Genomic DNA, 23,518 nt, shown 5'->3' on the forward strand with positions numbered 1-23,518 from the left:
GTTGAGTGATATAAGCAGTGAGGTTGGTGTACGAACAGAGGGTGTTGCGCACTTCTCTAAATGTGGAAGATTACAGGAAATCGTTTCTCCTACTGCTGAAGACCATGTTCTTGAATGTGATCTCTTCTTCAAGAAGTTTCACACTGATGGACAGCTTGTCCTTCTCACATATGAAATTTCGCTCAAGATCAAGGCCATGGCTGAGACACAGTGCAAATACCATTTTTTTTTTTGTTCTCTCCGGAAAGATCATATTTAAGTTCTCTTTTGACTTCAGGGATTGCTAATTAGAGCATTCACTGACCTGCAGCCCTTGGTTCGACCAATATGCCACATCTGCTAGAATCATATGCTGTTTAGAAGTTTGAGGACTCTGTAAATTAAAACATCCCAGAGGAAATTACATCTGCCTCCATGTGGACCTCTACCCCATATGTTGTTTTCGTGAGTGAGAGAGCCTATGAAAGCTCTAAGAACATCATTATCAGAAGAAAAAGAAAAAAGGTATAAAGCATTTAGTGGAGGCAAAGAGGAGTAAAATATGCACATATTCTTTTTCAACAAGAATCTTCAATTGTGTGTTGATCTTAGCAAAACTAATTTAGAAAACTAACATAAATATCAAATTAATCCTTAACACGGTGAATATCACAAAATATTGGAATTTGGGTTCATCACATCTTTTTGAGCAAAAGTACAAGATCCAGATGGGATAAAAGAAAACGAATTTTCTGGAATTTCAAAACCTGGCTGAGGGAACTCAGGAATCCCACTAAAATTAGAAGTATCAAAGGTAATCCCACTAAAATATCCATGACCATCAACACCCTTCGTTTCCAATACATTAGGGCCACTGCTGGAGCTACTTGCTCCCAAATCAAATCCCTGGCTTCCCATACAACCAATCCCTTCATTGCCCTGCACCTGCTCTGATGCCCCCAACATTTTTGGCTCATCCACAGGAAGGACAGGTGAGTGGCCTTGGAAAAGAGCCACATGCCCAAATAACTTGTCCTTTCTTGAAAAGGTTGTCCCACAAGAACAGAGCCACTTGTCACGACCACAATGCTTCTCATGAGTCTTGAGATCAGCAATGACAGAAAATTTCTTGGAATTACATCTACTGCATATGTAACTCTTATCACAGTGGCTCCTCTTGTAGTGGTTTTTTATGCATAAAATAGTTTTCAAAGGTTGGAACTTTTTGTGATCCTTGTTCCTCTTGCAACCCGCATAAGGACATGAATATCGTTTTAAAAGGGGAGGTTCTGCATTTGAATCCTTGGCAGGCTTAGAAAGTGCAGCTGGTGTCTTATACTCATCACCATGTCCTCGCATGTGCATCCTTAGATTCGCATCCCTCTTAAAGCCCTTTCCACAGATTGAACAAAAATGGGTATGTGGAGCAAGGATTTCTTCTTTTTCCAATTGCAAGACTTCATACGAACCAGGTGGGAGGTTTTCTCCGTCCATAGCATCCTCGTACTCTTTCCCATCATGGTCCTCCATGGAGCCAAGCGGGTCTGGCTCATAACATTGATTTTGTTCTGCGCCACAACCCTTTATCTGATCATCATAATCCAAACCATGGTGTTGGCCCACTGCCATAATCTCATTTGAATGTAAACCAACATTCATGCGTGCACTGGTAGAAGATTCCAGTATGTTAGTCAACCCACTAGTAGAAGCATTAGTACTTGATAGTGTGTTCATCACAGATGGAAGAAGAGTCCCAGCTGTAGAGATCAACTGAATAATGATAGTGGTAAGATCAGCCGTTGCAAGTTGCTGATGTGCAGCCAAATCACTGATAGGACCCTCCCGATCAATTATTGAATGAATGATTCTCTGAAGCTGCTGGATCTTTTGTTCAAGGAATGAAAGGTTGGTCAGCATCAATCTCGGGTCCCAGTCTTGAAGCGAGTTGTTTACAGGCGTTGCATTCAAGTGAACAGCTCTTTTAATCTCATGCTCAGAACTAAATGACTGTGAGGGAGGTGAGTTAGGAAGAGGCTGGAATTCAGTAAAAGGTAGTTCCATTTGGGAATCGTAGCTCGAACTAGTGGCCATGTCCCATTTCTGATGCTGTGAATCAATATGGGCAAAGGAATGAGGAGGAGGGAAATTCTCCAGTTGCTCATACAGATTAGAAGAATTAGTCAAAGTTTCGGAGGACTGCCTCTGCTTGAGGTCCATCTCAATTTAAAACAGATAGGATTATAAACGGATGGGGAAAAGAGAAAACTACAAACCCAATAAAGCTTCACTTTTATCAGAAAATTCCAAAAACCAATCTATAAAAGCGTTTTTTCACAGCAACAAGTCGAAAGACCTCCTTTATTTCCACAACTATGCCACCTCTGAGACCTGAAGGATCACTTCCTGAAATCTTACATTTCATTGCAGTATCATCTCAAATTACCCCAACTGAAAGATTCTACCACCCAAAATCAACTTAAAAAATCCCAAATTCTCTGCAGAAAACATATTTCCCTCCCCAATCTCCACTGAGAAACCCCAATTGACGACTCAAGTAATACTCAACTCCTATCACACTTAAGAGCCACAGCTTCCATTTCCCAGATCACCTGGAACCCTTTTACTTTATTTTCAAATATCAACAGCTCCCCACAAAGAACAAAAAAGAGCAAACAACAGAAACCTTCGACAATAAAACAGCAACTAGTTGAAGGAAAAACTCCTATACAACCCTGACGGGTAACTTCCGAAGATCTAAAGTTTGAAATTTTTTTAACTAGAATGCTGCAAAAAAGAGTAGGAAACCGAGAAAGAGACTTACAGATTGGATACGCGCTTTCCAGTGCAGGATTAGGATCGTGCTGGGAAAAGAAGGAAATCATAAAAGATGAGATTGAAACCATCCATCCATCAAATGAGATGCTGAGAGATTCAGACCCTTAAAACGAAGTCGGTGCACTGGTCACAGTTGTGGCTCCACCCCCCACTCCAACCTCTGACTAAATTTTTGTTGACTTCCGAAGTAGAAGCGAGCTTCTTCGAAAGAAGCTATGCAACCTCTCCCACATCTTCCTTCCATGATTCATGCATCACCGCCGTTGAAGGTAAACGTGGCGAGGCGTTGAAGAAGGCAGCGTGGGGACCTAATCTGTCGGTCCCGCCCGTCTATCTGCAATCTGCATCACCTCGATGCCACACAGGAAATGAAACTTAGACTTTTAGCGGTTTATGCTGTTTACAGAGGATCAAGATGGCAGGGAAATAGCAATTTTCTCGGAAATTTCAAGGCAAAATAGACAAAAACCGATAAATTTCTATGATTCCATAGTTCATAATTAGAATGAAACGATCCAGTTAAAACAATTTTATGGTTCCATGAAAGAAATTTTGCTTTGAAGTATTTACTTGAATTTATCACCAGAATATATTTTTAAATATTTAGAATGATTCTCTAGAGTTAATATAATCTCGGAAGCAATATTTACATTTTTCAAATTGTAGAAATTTGTTGTTGTCGTGCTTAAATGGAATTGCAATTCCATAAATAAATAACTAAATTGTTATTTTTTGTAATTTTATATGACTTGTTCAAAAATACTTTCATCAGATCAAATTAATGAAATTGAAATGGTAAATCACAAGATCACTATTTTCATTCTTTTACATGAAAATGTATAGCTTCCTATGAAGAGAAAAGAATGTTTAAGAAGAGAAAGTATAAAGTCCTTGATTGATCTAACAGCTATATTGGAAATTTCTATATTCCTTATTTCTCATAACAAACTATCTTCCGGAGCAAGAAATTTTGCTACAATTCAGAATGTTCTTGGAATATATGAGGTAGTAGTTCACCCAAATTCAAAACATTTGAATTTTGGCAGTGAATAACAATAGTTTCCTTGCTTTATAATTTGGTTCTCTATCTCCATCATTTCGTATGAAAAGAGATTGATTACCTTCGCAGGCATTCTTTCGAGCTATGATCCATGATGCTTATAAAACACACTGAATTTCTTCCTGAATCTGACAAGAAGGGCAGAGCCCACCAATGGCCAAGTAGTCACTAGGGCAATGTAAGCAAGCAACCACATTGAATTCCTGTTATGCCGCGCAAGCTTATTTATGCATTTTCTCACCGGCATGACTATATCATGAATAAGATTATCCCCGACAGGAAGGTCATTCTGAGTGGTCTGTCTTGATGGCTGAGAAGTCTTATTCAAGGCATCAATACTTCTTGTTTGATTTCCTGGGTAAGGACCAGTAAGAGCATTCCCGTTTTTCTGTTCAGGATTTGCCTGCTCATCACATGAATCTTCAGTGCCTCTGTCAATTGTCTGTTCATTACCCACTGCAGCAACCATGCCATCTTCGGACGTATCTACAAATGGACCCTTGTCGATGGAAGATTCCAGGGATGAACTTAGGTCTGAAATATGGGTCTGGAATATAAAAACCAAGAAAGTCAGACAACCTCAGAAAAGCTAAACCAATTTTAGTAAAGATAGGAAACTGCTTCCATCACAATCTTGCAATTTAGAAAAATATGTAAATATAACAACCTTTTTCTGTTTATGCATTAATGAGCTACTGTGTAGGTTGTTAAAGAACTCACCAACAGCTCCCACCCACCTGTTTAAGTATTGAAACTTGATTCATATACTAATTTCTATAAACAATTCAACCAATACCAAACACAAAGATAGTCCTGTAATCTGTTGTATAGCAGTTATTTTAATTACCATAAACTCTTGGCAGTCATTCCTTCAAAAAATGCTAAATGTCCTCCATGAGGTGTTGTAGCCAAAACAATGTTTTTGTTTGTCCTACAACCAATGCAAATATTAGGCCTATATTAACAATTAATAGAAAAAGTTAAAACTCATAGGATACTTTCTCTGACCTGCATTCATCCCAGGGAATGGCTTCCATTGTACAAAGTGGGTCATCCAAAGAATTGATGCAAAGAAGTGGTACTGCTACATTTCCAACAAAACAAGCACTGCTACAGTGACGGTAATATGAGTCGACTGTCTAGGGGACAACAAATCCTTATAAGCAAAATCAGAAGATGAAATTTCTGGTAATAGATGAGGGAGAGATATAATTCCACAAAATTAGTTCATATGTCATATATTGATACCTCAAACTTCCCCACAAGGCAAGTGGCATAGTTGTCAAATTCCCGGATCGAGCGTGACTGTCAATAGGGCCAGCAGAGAAATGAAATAGATCCAATCAATGATAAAAACCCATATGCTACTACTGCTTATGTTTTCTAGCACATTGCAGCCCTTCCTGAGCTCTTTAAGTCTTTTTCAAGCTGTTTTATTGCAAGGTGACTTCCAATTAACTGAGAAGAACACCCCAACTTTATTTTAGGTAGCAACATGGAGTCCTTTTACTATCTCATTTATAGGAGACGTTTCAAAAATAAACAGAGAATGCATTCAGGGATGTCATTCAAGGAAAAGTGTATTAGCGAGACTACATAGTAAATGATGTCTGCCATTTCCATCAAATTCCAGTTCTTATACCAACCATTTTTCACATTTTTTACTTGTTTCCACATACACAGGAAAAACATTTTAAATAGTTCAATGATTCAACTGAGATAAATTGGAAAAATCTTTCCACAAAGTTCAATTATCATGCTTTTTCAACTTAACTTTTTTCTACTGCAGGTCAACCAATAACTGAAGTTTTGACATACTAGTCAGTGGTGCATCAAGCAGTTTAAGCTCAGCAGAACAATAATAAAGAAAGCAGACCTTTTTAATGCCTTCCCAATTGGCAAGTCGAGATAAAATGGATTCATGCCTGCAAAAGTGGAAAGATCTTTTTACCAGATCAATAATAGAAATTGCAATCAAAGTAACAATAATAACTGGTAACGCACAACTTTAAGAAGAAAAAGGAGATAAGACTACAATGATGTTGCAGTAATTCAGATAAGCTACTTAGGCATAAAGAAGTTCAGAATAACACAATGGGAGCAACCAGCGATACCTACATTTGTGCATAACCCTGAAGACCAATTGTGAGCATTCTGTCATAAATCTTTTGCACAAATTTACGGTTTATGAACCTGTCACCCACCTGTCAGGCGAGGAGAACGATAAGAAGTGGAGTGGTACACATACTCAAGTGTAAGCCTTCGGTTGGAATTTTTATAGTGAATCAGAACAAAATATAAGTTGTTGAGTATGTTTTAATCAACCATATAAAGAGTTATTCCTCAGCCAAAATATTGAAATCAAATATGTCAAGCACAATAGGACAAGAATCATTTTCTCTTCTTAAGTCTTTGTATAAATTTTTTTCTTAATTAAATCTCTCAATGAATGGAAAAGTATATTTACAGTTTTTTAAAATTAATGAGAATGAGAAACGAGGATTCACTACTAGAAAGTTGTATATTTACAGCTTATTCACTACTAGAATACCTTCTACCAAACACCAAAAGTCCAACAAAAAAATTCCAACTTAGATGGAATAAAGAAACACTTCAACATTGAGATCATCATACTTCATCAGCAGGCAAAAAAAAAATTCACTGGGAGAATACTTGATTGCATATAGTAATCAGAAATTTGGATACCTATCTAGGAAAAAAAGGGGATCTGGGATTTTGTTGTATAAATCAGGGTTTTTCGACTTGGAATTGGGAACTAACTCGGTGTATCAAATTTCCGAGTTAGATTAGGACTCATGAGTTTGGTAGCCAGACACAGGGTGAGTTGGGTGTGACTTGCTCAGAATAGAAGGGTCGAGTCTGACCTCTTGACCAACCCCACCCAAGAGCTAGACAAAGAAAATGAAGATAGAAACCACAAAGATGGAAAGACATCCATTGTGATACTCACTGTGACTTCAACATTCCAGTTAAATTCTAAAAGAAAACGGTGTTGCAGGTTCACATACTGGATCATTCAATCCAATTATGACTAGAAACGGAAAACAAAAATCCATAGAGCTGATTTGCTACAGCTTTTTTTTTATCTGAATTGAGAGATAGAGATTGCAAATCAGTCAACAAAGCACTGACATGAGATACTAAAATAATGCAAATTACATGCTGCTTCTGTAATATATTTTGAAAGATACTTACTGCCTTGTGTTTCATTTGTCATTCTTCATCATCTATCCAGTGCTATATAGTGTCACTCATTGCCCTCAGTTTGAGTTGCAATTTCTAAAACATATTATGCTTGGAGAATCCTTATCTTGCCTCTTATCCAGTTCAAGAAAGAAATTTTTTCCATTCTCTGTAGTGGAAATACTAACTTTGTTTTTAGAAGGTGATGATTTTATTGCAAACAAAAGGGAACATAAATTACATCAAGGGAGAGCTCTCCTTACAACAAAGACATTACAGGGACGTACCCAATTTAGCTGACCTAGAAACATGAGACCAGTAGAAGATACAAGATCCAAAATGCCCAGGAAAATATTCCAATGATGCCAAGGGGTATGAAGAAGAAGAGCACCAATCAATCACCACCTTGGAGTCACCTTCCATGATGAGAGGACCACTGAAACGGTCACCTGAAGACGTGAAGAAGGGCAAAGAGCTCAGTAGTAGTGGAGTCAACAACACCCAAAGGTCAAGAATGGGATATAAGGGGGGAGCCTTCCGAATCATGGAATACACCTCCAAACCCTATGGCTCCAGGGCTGCCAATGGTGCTTCCATCAAAATTGAGCTTGAGATATCCAAGCAGAGGAGGTTTCCAGCAAGCAACCAGAGGGGGCAAGGCGGGAGTGGACATTTGGGCAACCGCACGCCAATTGGTGCAGAGGGGGACTTTCTTCAAACAGTCAAAATCCTTCCTAGTGTGGAGCCATATAAAATGAGACCAGTGGCGTAGCAAATGACTTCATTGATTGTGCTGAATTTGCCATTAAATCTCCAAGAATTTCTTTCTTTCCAAACGCACCAATGGACATGGGCAATGTAGCAAAGAGGAGAAGCCAACCCAATTTGGAGAGGTGGGCCCCAAAGGAGAAGCGACTAATCTCACCAAGGTCACAAGGAAGGCAAAACTGGATGACCAATCTGCTAAGGAGAAAATTCCAGACTCGCCAAGCGAACGAGCAGTGGAGTAGATGACTTACAGTTTCCTCCTCCGAGTTGCAAAATGGGGAGAGCGGGTTAGGGGAAGAGTTGCCACACTGTTGGAGGTTATCAGTAGTAAGAATCCAATTAAGGTAAGCACTCTAGAGGAAATTTTTCACTTTGTGGGGAGCCGTGAGACGCCAAGCGGTTGCGGCAATGTGGGAGTCAGAGGTCCGAGCTTAATACATGAGATGTCTATATGCCGAGGAGACAGAAAAACGACATCTGTCATCAGGGAACTGAATCATCTTGTCTTTCATACGACCCCAAATCTTAGTGGAGCTTAGGCCATCGACCAGATTGCAAGCAGTGAGAGCTTCCACGACCGTCAGCCCACACCTTAGATGGAGATTCCAGGAGCCGTACGTCAAAGCATCAGCCACAGATAAGTCCCGGCGAGTCGTGAGCTGCATGAGGGGTTGAAAGGAGTTGATGAGGGGACCATCCTTGCTCCACCAATCCTTCCAAAAGTTCAGGCTAGAGCCGTCGCCAACAAAGAACCAAATAGTAGAGCGAAATATCGGGAAAAGGTGGAAAATAGACCTCCAAATGGAAGAGAGGTGGTGACAATTGCCCTCAGTAATCCAACTTGCCCCAGATTTCCGAAAGAAGTTGGAAGCAAGGCAACGCAAGAATTAAGTAGTGTAAGTCTAGTGTAAGTCTTCCCGCTTTAGAAAGAAGTCCGCCCTTCCAAGTGGAGAGGTGCCGCTCAAGCCTCTCAATAACAAGGGCCCAAAGACCCATCATTGACCTACAATCCATGAGAGGAAGGCCGAGATTCGTAGAAGGGAGGGTCATGACAGTGTAACCAAGGGTGTCAACCATGCTCTAAAGCAGATATGGGTTCATGTGTAGCCCCAAAATAGTGATTTTTCTCCAGTTGATCTTTTGACCCGAGGTGAGCTTGAAAAGACCAAAGAGAGCTTTGAGCCTGTGGACTTGGTCCAAGGTGCCAACCACAAAACAGATAGTGTCGTCAGCAAACTGCAGCAAGGGAATATCAAATTCCGCCTAGTTTGCCACCGCACTATGCCATCCCATTCTTCTAGTTGAATAGATCATGGAGGACAAGTATTTAATAACAAGGTTGAAGAGGAGAGGGGAGAGGGGGTCACCCTGCCTCATGTCTCTGGAGCCCTAGAAGAATCCAAAATACAGTGTCATTGAGCAGGAGAGTATGAAGTTGAGGAAATGCAACTATGGAGCCAAAATTTTCACCGATCCCCAAAGCCCATACGCATCATGACATTGTCAAGGAGAGCCCAATTGACCCGATCAAAAGCCTTCTGAAGGTTGAGCTTGAGAACAAATTGAGGAAGAGCAGATTTTATAAAATGATCAAGCACTTCATGAGCTACCATGGCAGAGTCCAAAATATCCCTTCCTCGAACAAAAGCGTTTTGCCCCTGATGAGTGACAATAGGGAGGATCGCCTTGATATTTTGGGCGAGAAGATGGGCAATAATTTTGTAGGAACTTGAGACGAGGGTGATCAGCCTGAAATCACCCGGATGCTCCACATTAGCTTTATTTGGTATTAGGGCAATGAGAGATGCCCCAATGCTCTTGAAGGTGTTTCCATGATCAAAAAATCTATGAACCATGGAGAAGATGTCCTCCTTTAGTGTAGGCCAGTAACACTTGTTTCGCCATTATACCTATCAAGGCTAGGGTCTTCAATCTCTTGATAAAAAAATAGAAGCTCCATAAACACGGCCTAGGAAGGAGAAATCGAGGAGAAGCGAAGATTAGAGAGCCTCGGTCTAGCATGACATTCTTCGCAATAGAGATCTGTAAAGAAGCTAATTGAAGTATTAGTAATGAAGGTCCTATCCGAAGAAGTAACTCGGTTAGTCCTCCAACGCGCCTAGACGATTGCATGGAAGAATTTGGTGTTGCCATCCCCTTTGGCAAGCCACTTGTATTTGGCTGGCTGCTTTCGTTGCACACAGTCACTATAAACAAGAGATTGAAATTTATTCTGAAGGAGAATGCGGCTAAAAAATTCAGTGGAAGAAGGTACCTTTGCTCTTCGATGAAATCAAGGTCGGCAATTTGGGATTGGAGAGAAGACTTCTCAGGTCTGGCAGAGAGGCTACAATCCGAGGACCAAGATTTAAGCTTGCTTTTTAAGAGTTTGAACTTGCAAGGAAAAATCCATCCATCAAAGTTCGTGCCACTCAACTGAGACCACCAAGCTTTAACCCAGTTCTCAAATTGATCGTGATTCAGCCAACCATTCTCAAATCTGAAGGGAGCGGGGCCCCATTCACCAAAATTGGTATTGATCTGGATGGGTCAGTGATCGGATCCAGCATGGTGTAACACCGCCCTGCAAACATTCTCATATAATCTCAGCCAATCACCAATGGCAAAGAAATGGTCTAACTTGGATAGGATGGGTGGGTGTTGTCCATTCAACCAGGTTAAGGATTTGCCAAAGAAGATAATTTCTTCCAATTCAAACTCCTGATAAAATTAGTAAATGTTCGCATGGTGGAATTAATTTTGGTGATAGGGAGGATTTGTCACTGCAAAAGTAGTGGTATTGAAGTCGCTAGCAATGAGCCATGGGACTTGCCAATGAAGGAGGTTAGAGAGCTCGTTCCAGAAGGAGCTACGCTCGCGGTAGCAAGTGGGCCCGTAGACGTCAATAAAACCCCATGAGGTCCCAGAGTGAATGTCATGCAGTTTGATTCAAAATGAATAAGCACTAGTGATACAATCCATCACATCAATGACACTAGAGTTCCAAGAAGAAGGATTCACTCAGAATGACCAATGGCATCAACATCTTTCCACTCAAGGCTATTGCATCCCCATAGATCGTGGGCAAAGGAATCAATCATGCATTCACATTTAGTTTCTTGCAAGATTACTAACTTCATTAAATGAAAGTTTCAAAACATTGTAATAATTACTTTTGTAGTTTTCAATATGAAGATCCTAAATTAGGGGTATTATCACTAGTTTATGTTCCTTCCAATGATGTTTTGTAACTCTATCATGATATCTTTCTAAGAGATCCCTTAATCCTTATTACGACTAAGAACTTGTAATTCATATCCTCCTTTGGATATAAGCTACACATGTGTTTCTTTGGATTTTGCTGAAACCAGAAACCCTTATTTGGAAAAATCATAAATTATTTTACAAATAATAAAGAAATAAAACCCACCAGCAGATCCCAGGGGGAGCAAATAGATGCTGCTCCTGCAACAGGAGTATTTTCTCCTTCCTCTCCGAGATACTTAACCTGAAATAGCATAACAGAGAAGCTAAGATGCCCATAGCAAACACTTTAAAACATATCTTTTGTGGAAGACTTAGAAACTTGAGCACTAGGAAAAAAAATTAAAGTGTTGGAAGATAAGATTAGGTTTAATTTATTTTATAGGAAAATTATTTCTTTTAGAAAGTCATTTCCTGGGGTTTAAGGGACAGCAGGGACATGCATGTAATTTTTAGTAGTTCAAAATATAAATAGGGGAGAGAAGTCTGAAAACCCTAATCTGTCTTAGATTATAAATATCTTTTTTGGTCCTTTTTTGTCAAATTTTGTCCTTGTACAAAATTATAGTTATTTTTGCCAAACCTCCAAATCATAAGACCCTTGCACCAAATACGAGCAACTATTGCAGATTTCAGCTTCACCACAATGTTTGCAAACATCCACGTATCCTCCTCCGTGTTCCCTTCTGGTACATCAACAACATATGATTCGAAAACATAGCAGCAGATCTCTCCCGCTGAAACCACACCAAGCATGAATCCTGTTGACAGGAAGATTTGCATGCCAAAACCTTTTCTGCCATGCAAGTTTCCTTTTATTCTATCAAGTGGTGTGGCTGGAATGCTGAAAAAACAGGGGATGCTCACTTTTCTTCTGAATCGAGTTCAAGTACCAAAAAGAGGGAGCAGTAGAAGAGAATCGTTTCAAAATTGTTTAACTATTCCCAGTCTGATACGATTTTCTTGGCCTACCAAAAACATGGATTTTCACTTGCTCCCCATTACTGCAAATCATTTCCAAAACAAAAGCCTTTCAAGTGGTCTTTCCCATCTCTGGGGTTAAGAGATAAGGAATTCAGAGAGAATCTTTCTCTTTCTTGTGTTCCAGCATTGCACTTCAGATCTGATCTTTCATAAGTACTGCATCACTCAGTTTCTATCGCCATGGAAGTCGAGCAACGAGAGGAACCAATCAAGGCCTGTTGACATTGTTGCTCTTTTTCTTCACCAAGCAGTAAACAGGCTGATTATTTGGATCAAATCTGCGTTGATCAATTATAATTTTTTTATGAGTCCTTTGAAAGGTCACCAAAAAGGAAAAGCATGTCCTTGTATGCCTTTGTCAGGTAGCAGGCCCAAAAATGGCTGTACTTAGTTAAATTTTCAGTCTCATAAACCTATCGAGATTCTTATGTTAATTATGATACAATCCCTGTGTAGCCTAGAAGAAAAATGAAGATCATAAAGGAAGTTCTATTAATAGATTGTGCTTTTAATATAACGACAAATTCATCAAGGAAGAGTACAAACAAATTACCAGAATATTGGCACCAATGCTTGTCCCAACAGTGAAAAGAGGAGCCTCTGGATGCTCTTTATGAAGTTTGTTGACAACTTTCCGTAAATCTTCAGTCCAACCAGCATTATAAAAGCGATCAGACTGTCAACATTGCACAAGACCAACTATTCTTGTAAGAGACATTGAAGACAAAATTACAACTCAAAAAGTAATTTAACAAATCTTCACTCACTAATTAAACTTATACATACAAATGGCCAAATAATTACCAGAGAATCATTCTACTCACCAATCTAGGATGATACTTTTAGCCCTAACTTTGACATTATAAAGAAGGAACAACAATAAGCTCTGTCATGGAGGTAACCTACTGTTTGAGTACGTATGGTGGATCCAGAGCATGACTTAAGATCAAGAATTCATAAGTAATTCACACCTTGTAGTAAGTCAGCTTTAATCCCATTCTGGCTTTGAGAATTTCACTGTTCTTTTTGTTTTGTTTTGTTTGTTTGTTTGTGAGAGAGTGTGTGAGTTTATAAATAACCCCTACGGCAGTGAACTTGAACCCAAGGCTCACATTAAGAGATTAGATGAGCAATTCAGTGAAAAGGATCAATGCAAAAAACAGTAGAGAGAAGCAAACTCACAGTCATAGACATGCCACCCAATCCCCGATGGTTGCAAACAACAACCTTCCATCCTTGTTTGGCCATCTTGAAAACTAGATGCTTTACATACTGTACAAATTAATAAAGCTTGTCTGAGTAAAGAGTTAAGAAACAGAACTTTCAACAAGGTTGTAAATTAAAGAAGAGAATCAAAACAATACACCAGGTTTGTGATAAGTCTTATCCTTTCAGTATCATTGTTAATTTTTCGTTTTCTTTCTGAAGATAATTATGAAAAGATGGATCTCTAGAATTTTTCTTATATCATATAGTCTTTTAAGTCGGTAAGGTCAGAACCTGTTGGAGCAACACGTTAATAGAAAAGCGTAGGTTTGTCCAGTAACTTCTGGTGACTATTCTTCTTTTATAACTCGGGTATATTTTCTAATTTACATTGTAACATACGTTAATAAAAAGGATTAGGTACCACAACCAACTCTAATTTGTACAGAAACTACGGTGTCTTTTCTTCTTTATTTTCCCTCATTGTAACTGAGTTTGGGTTCTCAGTTAACAAGCCAATGAAAATTGGGCGTACAGTCAAGTTGAGATCTTTGTTCACTAATAATTTATTCATTTTTAATAAAAATGAGAAAGTTGTTTCTATTAAGAAGGTTCCTAAAGGTAAGAGTCTACAAAAGAATAATATAAAAGGCCACCATAGCTCAAAACATAGAAATTGATTTGTTAAAAGACACCCACATGTGTAGGGGTGGCATGGCTAGTAAATAAAGAGATCTTCCATAGAGATGGCAGAGAATTGTAATTATGCAAGTTGGTGTATATCCTCTAATGTCTTTTTCCTTTTGAAGCATGCAACCCTAAGGGCGTTGTAGTCATTATAAACACCTTCCCACAACCATAAATACAACCTAAACGCATCGGGTAGAGCATTCAAACCTCTTCCTCTTAGCTCAAATTAATCCTTACACCCCTCTCTCTTTTCCTCTTTTTTCCCTTCCTTGGCTTCTTCTCTCCTCTCTCCCAATAGCTAGAGTTTCTCTCTCCTCTCCTTCCCTTGAGATCTCTTGTGTTTATGTGTTGGCCGTAGAAATCAACATGCTCAAATGGCTAGTGAAGAGCCAACAACAAGGTGCTGCAAAGTAACTCCTTTCCCAGAAAAAGTATCGGCTATGTTATTGGAACTTCTAGGGAGTGTACAACCAAGAAATGCTCAAATTTGTTACAAAGGTTTCCGGATCTCATCAAACTACATCAAGAAGCGGTAGAAAGATGTTTGCTATTGCTAGCCCAAGTAATGATGATTCCCTTCCAACAACAACAGGATTCGAGAACCTTCCCATGTAAAGTTGGAGGCCCTAGAGAAAGACTTTCACTCCACCACAATTGCCTCAAAATGGTTGGAGGGTGAAAATTACACAAGACGGATATCGCGCCCCCCCCCCCCCCCCCCCCCCCCATCCCTACCACTAGCATCGACATAAGAAGACTAAACACATTGAGGTGAACTACTACTTTATTTAGGATGTAGTTATTAGTGGGAGAGTGATGTGAAAGGTTGAGGCTCTATTAGGAGATATTTACACCCAAGGGCCAAGCAAGAAAACAATTTTCTTCTTTTTGTAAGCTGGAATTAATGATATATGTGCTCTATCTTTGCGTGTGAGTGGGAGGGAAGGGGGATGCTCATTTTTGTAGTTGTGACATTGTAATTTAATAAAAGAGGATTCCATGTTGAATACCAACCTTGTGACTTTTTCTTCTTTTCTTTCTCCTCTTTCTTGCAAATATTGATTTTACAAACCTAGGAACTCCTATAGACAAGGATGCCAACTACTGGGACACAAGCTCGATCACATGAAGAGGATGATAATAACCTTAAATCATAGTGCGTCCACACAATTATAACTTCATTTAAGTTAGTTTCTCTATCCCATATTTTATCATTCCACTTATTTTTACAATTGTTTTTTTTTTTTAAATGGTGCTGATTTTTATTAAGACAAAAGCTCAAAAGAGCATATTACAAAGGAGGGAATCCTTCCTATACAATATTTTTATAATTGTTCACAGATGTAAACTATTCGATCCCTCAAGCCTATTTGTCCATTTTCTATTTTCCTGGTCAACTTCATTCTTCTTCCTCTTTGGCCAACAAGGACTCCATTACTTTTTTTTTTTTGAACTTATAGTGATATACAACATTAAATATACACTCTCATCCACCTATTTCATGGTCAACAGGATATTTTTGGTTATAGAAAACACAGCCATATAACCCACAACCTAGTTGATTTTGCATGGACTATGACCTTAAACACAAAGCTTAATATTGAGGTAAGACCAAGATTGCCAATATTGAGGTAAGATTGCCAATATTGAGGTAAGATTGCCAATGTTTCATGCATGATGTTGCACATCTTCACAAGTGAAACTCTGTTAGTAGTCCATTGAAAATACAAAGGACTAGTTCCTTTTCGCTAATTTTTTTATTGTAATGAGTAGGTTTCCCAGGTGAAGTGCATATGAAAGTTAAGAAAATGGTTGTGTAGCATTGAATAGGCAAGAAATTTAATCATCAATGTGCTTAAAATTTTTTGAGTAGTAAGCAGCAGTTAAGCATTTTCCTTGTAATGCAAACTCCCTTGATGTCATTAACTATTACTCTTGCATCATAAATCGCATAGTAGCCACTCCATACTAATGAAAAAAATTATTCTAACAGCACAATCCCAAGTAGCTATGATGTAAACAAGAAGTAATCACCAATTGCACCAAGAGGAAGAACTATGTTGAAGAACAAGTATGAAAGAATCTTACGCGACTCTCACAACAAGAAGTCTCACAAGAGCCAAAATTACTATTGTAGAGACAAAGAGGAGTCTAACAGAAGGAAGTCTCATAGAAGAGTTTATGTGAAGGTGTTTTAGTTATGTTAGTCTATTTATGTTCAGTTGTTCAATTATTTTAGGACTTATCTTTTAGTGTTTCACTTCGGGTGTAACAGGGACAAGGCTAGTTGAATTATAATTGGATTTTACTCATTTCCTCTATTATAAATAGAGGCTCATGTACTCAAATTACATCAAGTCAATGAAGTATTTCTCTTTTTCAGAAATTCAACATTGTATCAGAGTGGGTTATGTGAGTTGATTCAGTCAACCCCATAAATGATTTGATCTTTTTCTTGTTTATCATCTCTAGTAGTTTAGGTTCATGTTCTACTTTTTTCTTTCTTTCTTGTCCTAGTACCCGTTATTTACTTGCCCTTCGTACCTCCATACTGAGATTTTTATATTGCAAATTATATACTAACAGAAAGATCTTTGAGACTACTTTCCAGCTCAAAAATAATTTTGTCGATCACAGTTTTATACAAAAAGAAATTAATATTTGAAGCAGCAAAGGTCAGATTGCAAGAGAGGCTCGAGCAACAGCAGAAAACTTCAACTTTCGAGGCATTTTATGCCATCGAGGACGAGACTTTATATGGAAAATTATATGTCAAAGAAATATTTGTACATCTTAACTACCAAACCAATTCTCAATTGAAGTTTTCTAGAAAATTATCAATATCAGAAGAGTCAATGGTCTTCTGGCCAAAGAAGAAAGAGTACTTAGTTCAGCCAGATTAAAGAGTATGAAATCTATTAGATTATTTTTCTCAAAAGAAGTATATTTTATGAAGAAAAATTATACTTGCATGAAAGTTATCAAATTCTAGTTTCAGAAGGAGCAAATATCATGTCAATATGATCTATATGTAAGGAGATATTTGCACGGGAGTCGGCAAAGGTCAATCTACAAAATAAAGTAAATCAAGAGGTCATAAAAGATTCAAGAATAAAGTTTTTTTTGTTAAATTAGGTATCAATTTAAAGCTATTTGAGTCTAGTTTCTTCAGAAACAAACCGATTGTGATTTTGAGCTATATTTTGGGTGATATAGATATCAGAAGTACTAAAGACCAGTTTTGTCGAAAATCTTTCACTTTTCCTATTCTCTCCTATTATCTTTCCATGCATTTAAGTGAATTAAGTTTCCTTTTCTCCTAGATTCTTAGTTTTTAGCCAAACTTCTCTTCTAATCAGAGATTTTTTGTCAGACTTAATTACTCCATGATGTGCTCATTCAAGGTATGGAACATCCTACTTCAATGTTGTTACTTGGTTGTGTATCTTCTATATTGTCAACTCCAAAAAATTATGGCCACCCCAAAAAAATTATACTTGGTTGAATTTATTAAGTTCTACAGTTATAGTTTCCCCTAGTTTTTCAAAAAAAAAAAAAAAGGTCACGTTCTATATTCGTTTGGAAGTATGAGTGTTGCATAGTTGCCTCCTTCCGATTAAAGTTGTTTTCCTTTAGTATTTCTTCAATTTATCATCTCGCGTTTTTATCACTTCAAAGCAATGCCTAGACCCACTACCTAAAAAATATAGGGGTATGCCCAACATCCAACTCAAGTCAAGTCTTTTATTCTTCACCTAAGAGGTGATTTATGTTTTAACTACCCTTAAAAGAGAATCTTTTAGTTGTGCCCTAAAGTTTGAGCCATTTTTCTACCATTAAATTTGAGCAAAGTGTGTTTCAGACTTCTGTTTTGACTGGTGTACAGAGTTTTGTCTTAGGCTAAGAGTAATTTTCTTCTCCCATATTGTGTTTTATCCAAGTTGGGTCATTATATTTTTTTCATCCCCAACTTGAGGGGGAGAAGAAAAAGAAGTACAAGAAAGAGATATGTTATTCCACATGTTGTGGTAATTTTTATGTGACCAAAATATTCAAGAAAGAGGGAAAACAAAAGATGAGGATTTTACATCTATGAAAATTTTTAGCCAATGAAGATTGAAGACCGAGATTAAAGACCAAGAATCCTTTTCATTGCAAGCTAAAGTTATAAATTTCAACTTGAGGGAGAGTGTTGAAGAACAAGTATGAAAGAGTTTTACGTGACTCTCACAACAAGAAGTCTCACAAAAGCCAGAATTACTATGGTGGAGTCAAAGAGGAGTCTCACAGGAGGAAGTCTCATAGAAGAGTTTATTTGAAAATGTTTTAGTTCTGTTAGTCTTCTATTTATATTCAGTTGTTTAATTGTTCTAGGACTTATTTTTTAGTGTTTAACTTTGGGTGTAACTGGGACAAGGGTAGTTGAATTGTAATTCGATTCTACTTGTTTCCTCTATTATAAATAGAGTCTCATGTACTCAAATTACATCAAGTCAATGAAGTATTTCTCTTTTCCAGAAATTCAACAAACTATCTTCATAATGGGCTAGAAGAAAAAGAAAAGGAAAAGGAAATATAAGCATAGACATTACATGTTTTCCCCACAAAGAGTTGATGGTTGTTTTTTTTTTAATGAAGATGTATAAGTTATTAAAAAGGAGGAGAAAGATTACAATACCTTGCTAAAGAGGGCCTTCCTCCACAACAAGGTGTTGGAGTGAAACACCTAATTTAGCCTGAGCATTAGCTAAATGATTAGCTGACCTAGGAATGTACTTTCAATTACAATTTAAAGAAGAGGTTAAATTACATATATCATAAAACATGTCCTAATGCCACCATGGTGGAAGATCTGTCTTTGCACACCAGTTGATGACGATTTTTTAGTCAACTTCAATGCAAAAGGGCCCAGTAAGACGACTTTTGAAAATCCCAAGTCCATTTAGTAACCCAGAGAGTTCAGCAGTAGTTGAATCTGAAATTCCAATTGGCCCAGCGAAAGAAAAAAGAAGAGTACCATTTTTGTCATGAACAACACCACCAAAACCCACTGGGCCAGGACATCCAAAAGCACTTCCGTCAAAATTCAATTTATAGTAGCTTTTTGGGGGGGGGGGGGGGGGGTGGGAAGGAGACCAAATTTCCATAATTGGGGGGCGAGGTGGATAAGACATACCAGCAATTATCCGCCAGTTCTCATGAAAATTAGATCCATTTAGATTTCTGAATTCCTTATGTAAAAGGATCCACGCAGTAACTTGACCAATAATTTTTTCAACCAATGTATTGCTAGGAATAGATTTTAGATTGAATTTACGATTTTTCCTTTCTTTCCATAATGCCCAAATGAGATACCCAACACAGCAAGAGATTAATAATTTTTCGAGTTTTGGGAGGCTAGCATTAGTAACTGAGAGGATGGTAGATGAGAGATTTTGAAAGCGCCAATACTGGAGACCGATTTTGTTGAGGAGGCTGGTCCATACAAAATGGGCATAGTTGCAATGTAAAAGGATATAGGTGGTTGTTTCTGGGGAAGTTTGGTAGAAGGGGCATAGAGGGTCGGGGACATAGGTTCCTCTCCGGATTAGGGAATCTGATGTGAGAATTTTATTCCTACATGCGAACCAGATAAAAAATTTAACACGAGGAGGGGCAAGCAAGGTCCATGCAATGGCAGCAGGATGTTTAGTTTGTGGAGGGCTGGGACAACTCAGGAAATTGTATGCAGATGAAGTTGAGAAATTACCTTGAGTGCATGGCATCCAAATAAGAGTATCAGGCACATTTCTGTGTCTTTCCAAGGAAAGAATGGTGATGATGGTTGCCAACATAAAATCGTAAAAGAGGTAGGACAAATTTACAATAAGGCAAACATTTTAGATTCATAGCATTAAATAAATACCACGTATAAAAACCACTCTATATCTGATTTAATGGCTCTATTTTTAATTAAAACTATTGAAAACTTTCTGATACATTATGTAAAAGTTTAGAACCAGTCGGATGTAACATTTCTTAGAAAATGATCAAAGAGGCAACATGAAATGATTAATATTATTGCTTTCCAACGTTTATTAATATCAGGAAAAATATTCTAGTTACTAGTTTGGAAAAAGCCCACCTAACTTCGACTAGTCATTTTTGGATGGACATGGATCTAACATTAATATGGTATCAGAGTAACATATGTTTTGTTGGTCTAGTTCGTGTCCCATCTAGTTTCTACTTTATTTGTGTTGTTCACTACTTTGGCCTGTTGTTGGTTTGCATAGGCATAGACATGAGGGAAATGTTAGTGGGATTAATACTAAATAAATTAATGTCAAGAAAAATCCAATGGTTATTAAATGGCAAAAGGCTTCCTAACTTTGGCTAGTCATTTTAGAATGGACTTAGATCCAACTTTAACATTGCTATAGTTAAAGAAGGTAACCAGAGTGTTTACATCCAACTAAAAACTTATAGTAACTGGGAGTTCCATAACTGGTGCAGCATGTTGAGTGCATATGGAAGAAACTGAGAGTCATGACTTTTGTCAACTCTTAGTAAATAGAAAGGCTTTTTAGCTGTTCCTTTGCTGCTTAGTGTATCCTTGGGTTTCCTAGATGCCAAACACAAAAAGTGAAAGAGTTTACAACAGAATAAGTTCGCATTCTTTTGAAAGTTATGGATTGTGCATCAGCTGACAGTACTATAAAGATCACATGACAAAAATACTCACAGAAGCAGAAGAATCACTTGTCAAACCAGGAATTACTATCAAAATAGGTGTTGGATCCTCTTTAGGTAAGGAAAAAACTTTTGAAACCATGGCACCTGTAGAAGAAATTATGTGGTCAACCATTTCATCTGTCTTCCAAATATACTTCATATAACAGAAAGAAAAGTCTGAGATCCATTTTATATATTTTATATTATTTATTTCATTCTGGATATTGGTAAAAGGTTTCTTTTTGTAGTTCTGTTGTAAGATACATGTAAATTTCAATATTTCCCAAGGTGAAGAAAGCACAACGACACAAGATACAGCTGCCAAATTCACACATGTATCCCAAGCATCGGCCTTCAGTGATACTATGCACATAATCAAAGCATAAACCCCCTAAATAGTACACTGACATCAGCAGCAGCAGCTTTGAAGCCTCGAATCCACTATTTTGGGCTCGAAGGCTGTGCAGACGGTAAATAAATAGTATTTTATTTAGGTGATGACCATTTGTGCAGAATAAGGCCTAAAAATCATGCAGATGCTTTATCAAACAGCTAGAGAATACTATCAGAAGAAACACAAAAATTTTACCATCAGAGAGTATCAACCAGTCAAGGGCAATAGTCCCACCATCAGGCACAAGGAGTACCTGCCTAAAAATCAAATAAAAATGACAGGAAACAAATTGAGAATTCAATTATCTACACGCCAATATAAATGATATAAAAGCATAAAAAGAAAAATAAGTCAACTAGAGAAACAAATCACTGTATAAGAAGCAAACGTCGAGGATGAAGAATTTTTCAAGTAGTATTTAATATGACACAACTATTAACTTCTATCACTACACTCAAATACCAGATTTGAAAATTATGAATTAAAAAATAATTCCAGATGGTGGGCAGTTAGGACATGATTTTAACAGGAGTACATAGCTTCATGCAGTAGGCATATAAGAGTTAAGTTTCTAAGTCCAAATAAAGTGATAAAAGAAGTATTCAGTAACTCCGCTGCTTTTGGTAATCTCCAGTTTAACGTAAAATAATGCTACAGTATAAAATTGGAAGCCATTTAAACATCTTATTTTAGCTCTTTATTTGATGGTTTTTAATAATTTTGAAAATAGAATAAAAAGACAAGACAACTCCTCTGCTAAGAGACATGAATAGTTGCAGCAAGCAATTGCCGATTTTCAAGACATTGGTAGCAGCCCACACATTTAGCAGATAAATTTTAACAGAAGAGGACAGCAAGAAGTAGATAAAAACAGAATCAAACTAAACCTGAAAACCTAAACTCCTGAACATTAAATAATTCCATGATGCTGGAATTAACAAATCAGACAAAAATTAAAAGGAAGAAAAGCTAAAGTGAACCACGAACATGAAAAGTTCTGAGAAGTACATATAAATAGTTAGCTATACTGATAAAGATAAAGTTAAGACCATAGAAGCATAAACTTCAATACACTAAACAAATGTTAGGTACACCAAATACAGACCAAAAAGTAGCTTAAGCATTTAGTAAATTCACGTCGTGACTTAAGTGAAATATAACACGCACCTATTTTAAGCAAATTACAAGTCACTTTTCCAACAGCCTGTAAGTTCAGAACCGCAAAATTGAACAACATAAAGACTCGGTTCAATGTTTTACATCATCACTAACCTCTGATAATCGAAAACCGGGGGTCTTCCATACAAGGTCAGAAACGCAGTCTGCAAATGTGGACTCGAAAGCCACGGAGTCGGCGAATACCTGTACCAAGTACAGAACCAGAACGAACGAAAGCGCCCGGTTAAACAATCGGGAAACCGAAGCTGGAGAAACTTGAAAATAAAAGTTGAACGAACTTGCCTTCCACCAAGAGTCCGGCAGAGGGAAGCGACGCCATGAAAGACGTCAGAGGCAGGATGGTACGTGAGAGAGACCCGATCTCCAATAAATCCTCGGATCAAATCTTTGAAAAAATGGATTTCGAGAAAAGTATACAGAAAAATGAAAAAAATTAAGACAGACGCAAAAAGATAGTACCAAAGCGGTATCGCAGCAGCCGCTGCCACGAGAAGCTCGGTGGGAGAGGAGCTCCGAGAACCGTAACAATCCATAAGAGTAATCGAGATTCGGGAACGAAGAGAAAAACGGAGAAGAAGAAAAAAACAAAAAAAGTCGAATCCAGACAGCGTCGTAGCGAATTATAAGGACGTGAATTGTCAACGACGGACGTCGGGACACGGAAGGCCTTAAAATTCGGTAATTTGCATCTCCGTCCAGAGCGGGATAAGTTGCTGTCAAAGACAGTGGATGCCCACCAATATGGATATACGGAAGATCCTGAGTTCCGTATTAGGTAAATTCGGTGTTGAGTCAGATTAGGCACGAGTGGGCACGAGTGGGCACGCCTACGAGTGGGCACGAGTAGTTCGGTGTTGAGTCAGATTAGGCACGAGTGGGTAAGGCTAATGCTACCGGTCTCCTCTCCCTATGGGTGGCATCGAGCTGAGCTGAGCCGAGCCGAGCCTGAACCTGTCTATGTTCGAGCCGAGTTTGATTTAAATATTTCGAGCCGAGCTTCGAGCCGAGCCTCATCTCGAGCCTAAAATTGTTATCGACCTCGAGCCCAAAAATTTCAACCGAGCTCGAGCTGAGCTTCGAGCCGAATTCAAGCCTCAACATACATTTAAACTTTTTCAAAAAATATATATCAAATAAATTATATATAAAATTATACGTATATTTTACATAAAATTGGGTACGACATCTACATAAAATTAGACATAACCTATATATATAATACATGTATAAGATTGAGGCAT

The 23,518-nt window shown here is 38.0% G+C and overlaps 2 protein-coding genes across 4 annotated transcripts; both read right to left on the reverse strand.

Moving 5' to 3' along the window:
• Positions 1-646: 646 nt before the first annotated feature.
• Positions 647-2,887, reverse strand: LOC137959876 (zinc finger protein STOP1 homolog). 2 transcript variants are annotated; one of them, XM_068807281.1, is made up of 2 exons: positions 2,801-2,887; positions 647-2,085 (listed from the first exon to the last, which is right to left on the reverse strand). In XM_068807281.1, exon 2 carries the CDS (start codon positions 2,068-2,070, stop codon positions 649-651), a length of 1,422 nt encoding a protein of 473 aa, XP_068663382.1. In that variant the 5' UTR covers positions 2,071-2,085; positions 2,801-2,887; the 3' UTR covers positions 647-648. The 2 variants fall into 2 exon arrangements, with proteins under 2 accessions (XP_068663382.1, XP_068663381.1); XM_068807280.1 differs by lacking the exon at positions 2,801-2,887 and having other exon boundaries at positions 647-2,197.
• A 187-nt stretch (positions 2,888-3,074) lies between these two features.
• LOC137959875 (embryogenesis-associated protein EMB8-like) lies at positions 3,075-22,873 on the reverse strand. Of its 2 annotated transcripts, XM_068807279.1 has the most exons (15): positions 22,560-22,873; positions 22,371-22,460; positions 21,294-21,355; positions 20,715-20,809; positions 13,277-13,366; positions 12,648-12,770; positions 11,277-11,354; positions 5,993-6,078; positions 5,751-5,799; positions 5,123-5,179; positions 4,883-5,013; positions 4,722-4,805; positions 4,542-4,611; positions 3,936-4,421; positions 3,075-3,155 (listed from the first exon to the last, which is right to left on the reverse strand). In XM_068807279.1, exons 1-14 carry the CDS (start codon positions 22,808-22,810, stop codon positions 3,957-3,959), a joined length of 1,731 nt encoding a protein of 576 aa, XP_068663380.1. In that variant the 5' UTR covers positions 22,811-22,873; the 3' UTR covers positions 3,075-3,155; positions 3,936-3,956. The 2 variants fall into 2 exon arrangements, with proteins under 2 accessions (XP_068663380.1, XP_068663379.1); XM_068807278.1 differs by lacking the exon at positions 3,075-3,155 and having other exon boundaries at positions 3,727-4,421; positions 22,560-22,872.
• Between the last annotated feature and the right edge of the window lie 645 nt (positions 22,874-23,518).

The sequence above is a fragment of the Aristolochia californica genome, unplaced genomic scaffold (genome assembly GCF_029961685.1).
Source record: "Aristolochia californica isolate CCGP_79_NKW_82.1479 unplaced genomic scaffold, dmAriCali1.0.hap1 SCAF_3, whole genome shotgun sequence".
NCBI classification, from domain to species: domain Eukaryota; kingdom Viridiplantae; phylum Streptophyta; class Magnoliopsida; order Piperales; family Aristolochiaceae; genus Aristolochia; species Aristolochia californica.

What these genes read in the sequence shown, in the direction of transcription:
- LOC137959876 (XM_068807280.1), bottom strand. Translation starts at nt 2,196, where the DNA reads ATGGACCTCAAGCAGAGGCAGTCCTCCGAAACTTTGACTAATTCTTCT.
- LOC137959875 (XM_068807279.1), bottom strand. Translation starts at nt 22,810, where the DNA reads ATGGATTGTTACGGTTCTCGGAGCTCCTCTCCCACCGAGCTTCTCGTG. An exon ending in TGGGTGGCATGTCTATGACT is followed by an intron (nt 12,771 to 13,276) that starts GTGAGTTTGCTT and finishes CAATGTTGACAG; the next exon opens with TCTGATCGCTTTTATAATGC. An exon ending in TAATGCATAAACAGAAAAAG is followed by an intron (nt 4,422 to 4,541) that starts GTTGTTATATTT and finishes TTTATATTCCAG; the next exon opens with ACCCATATTTCAGACCTAAG.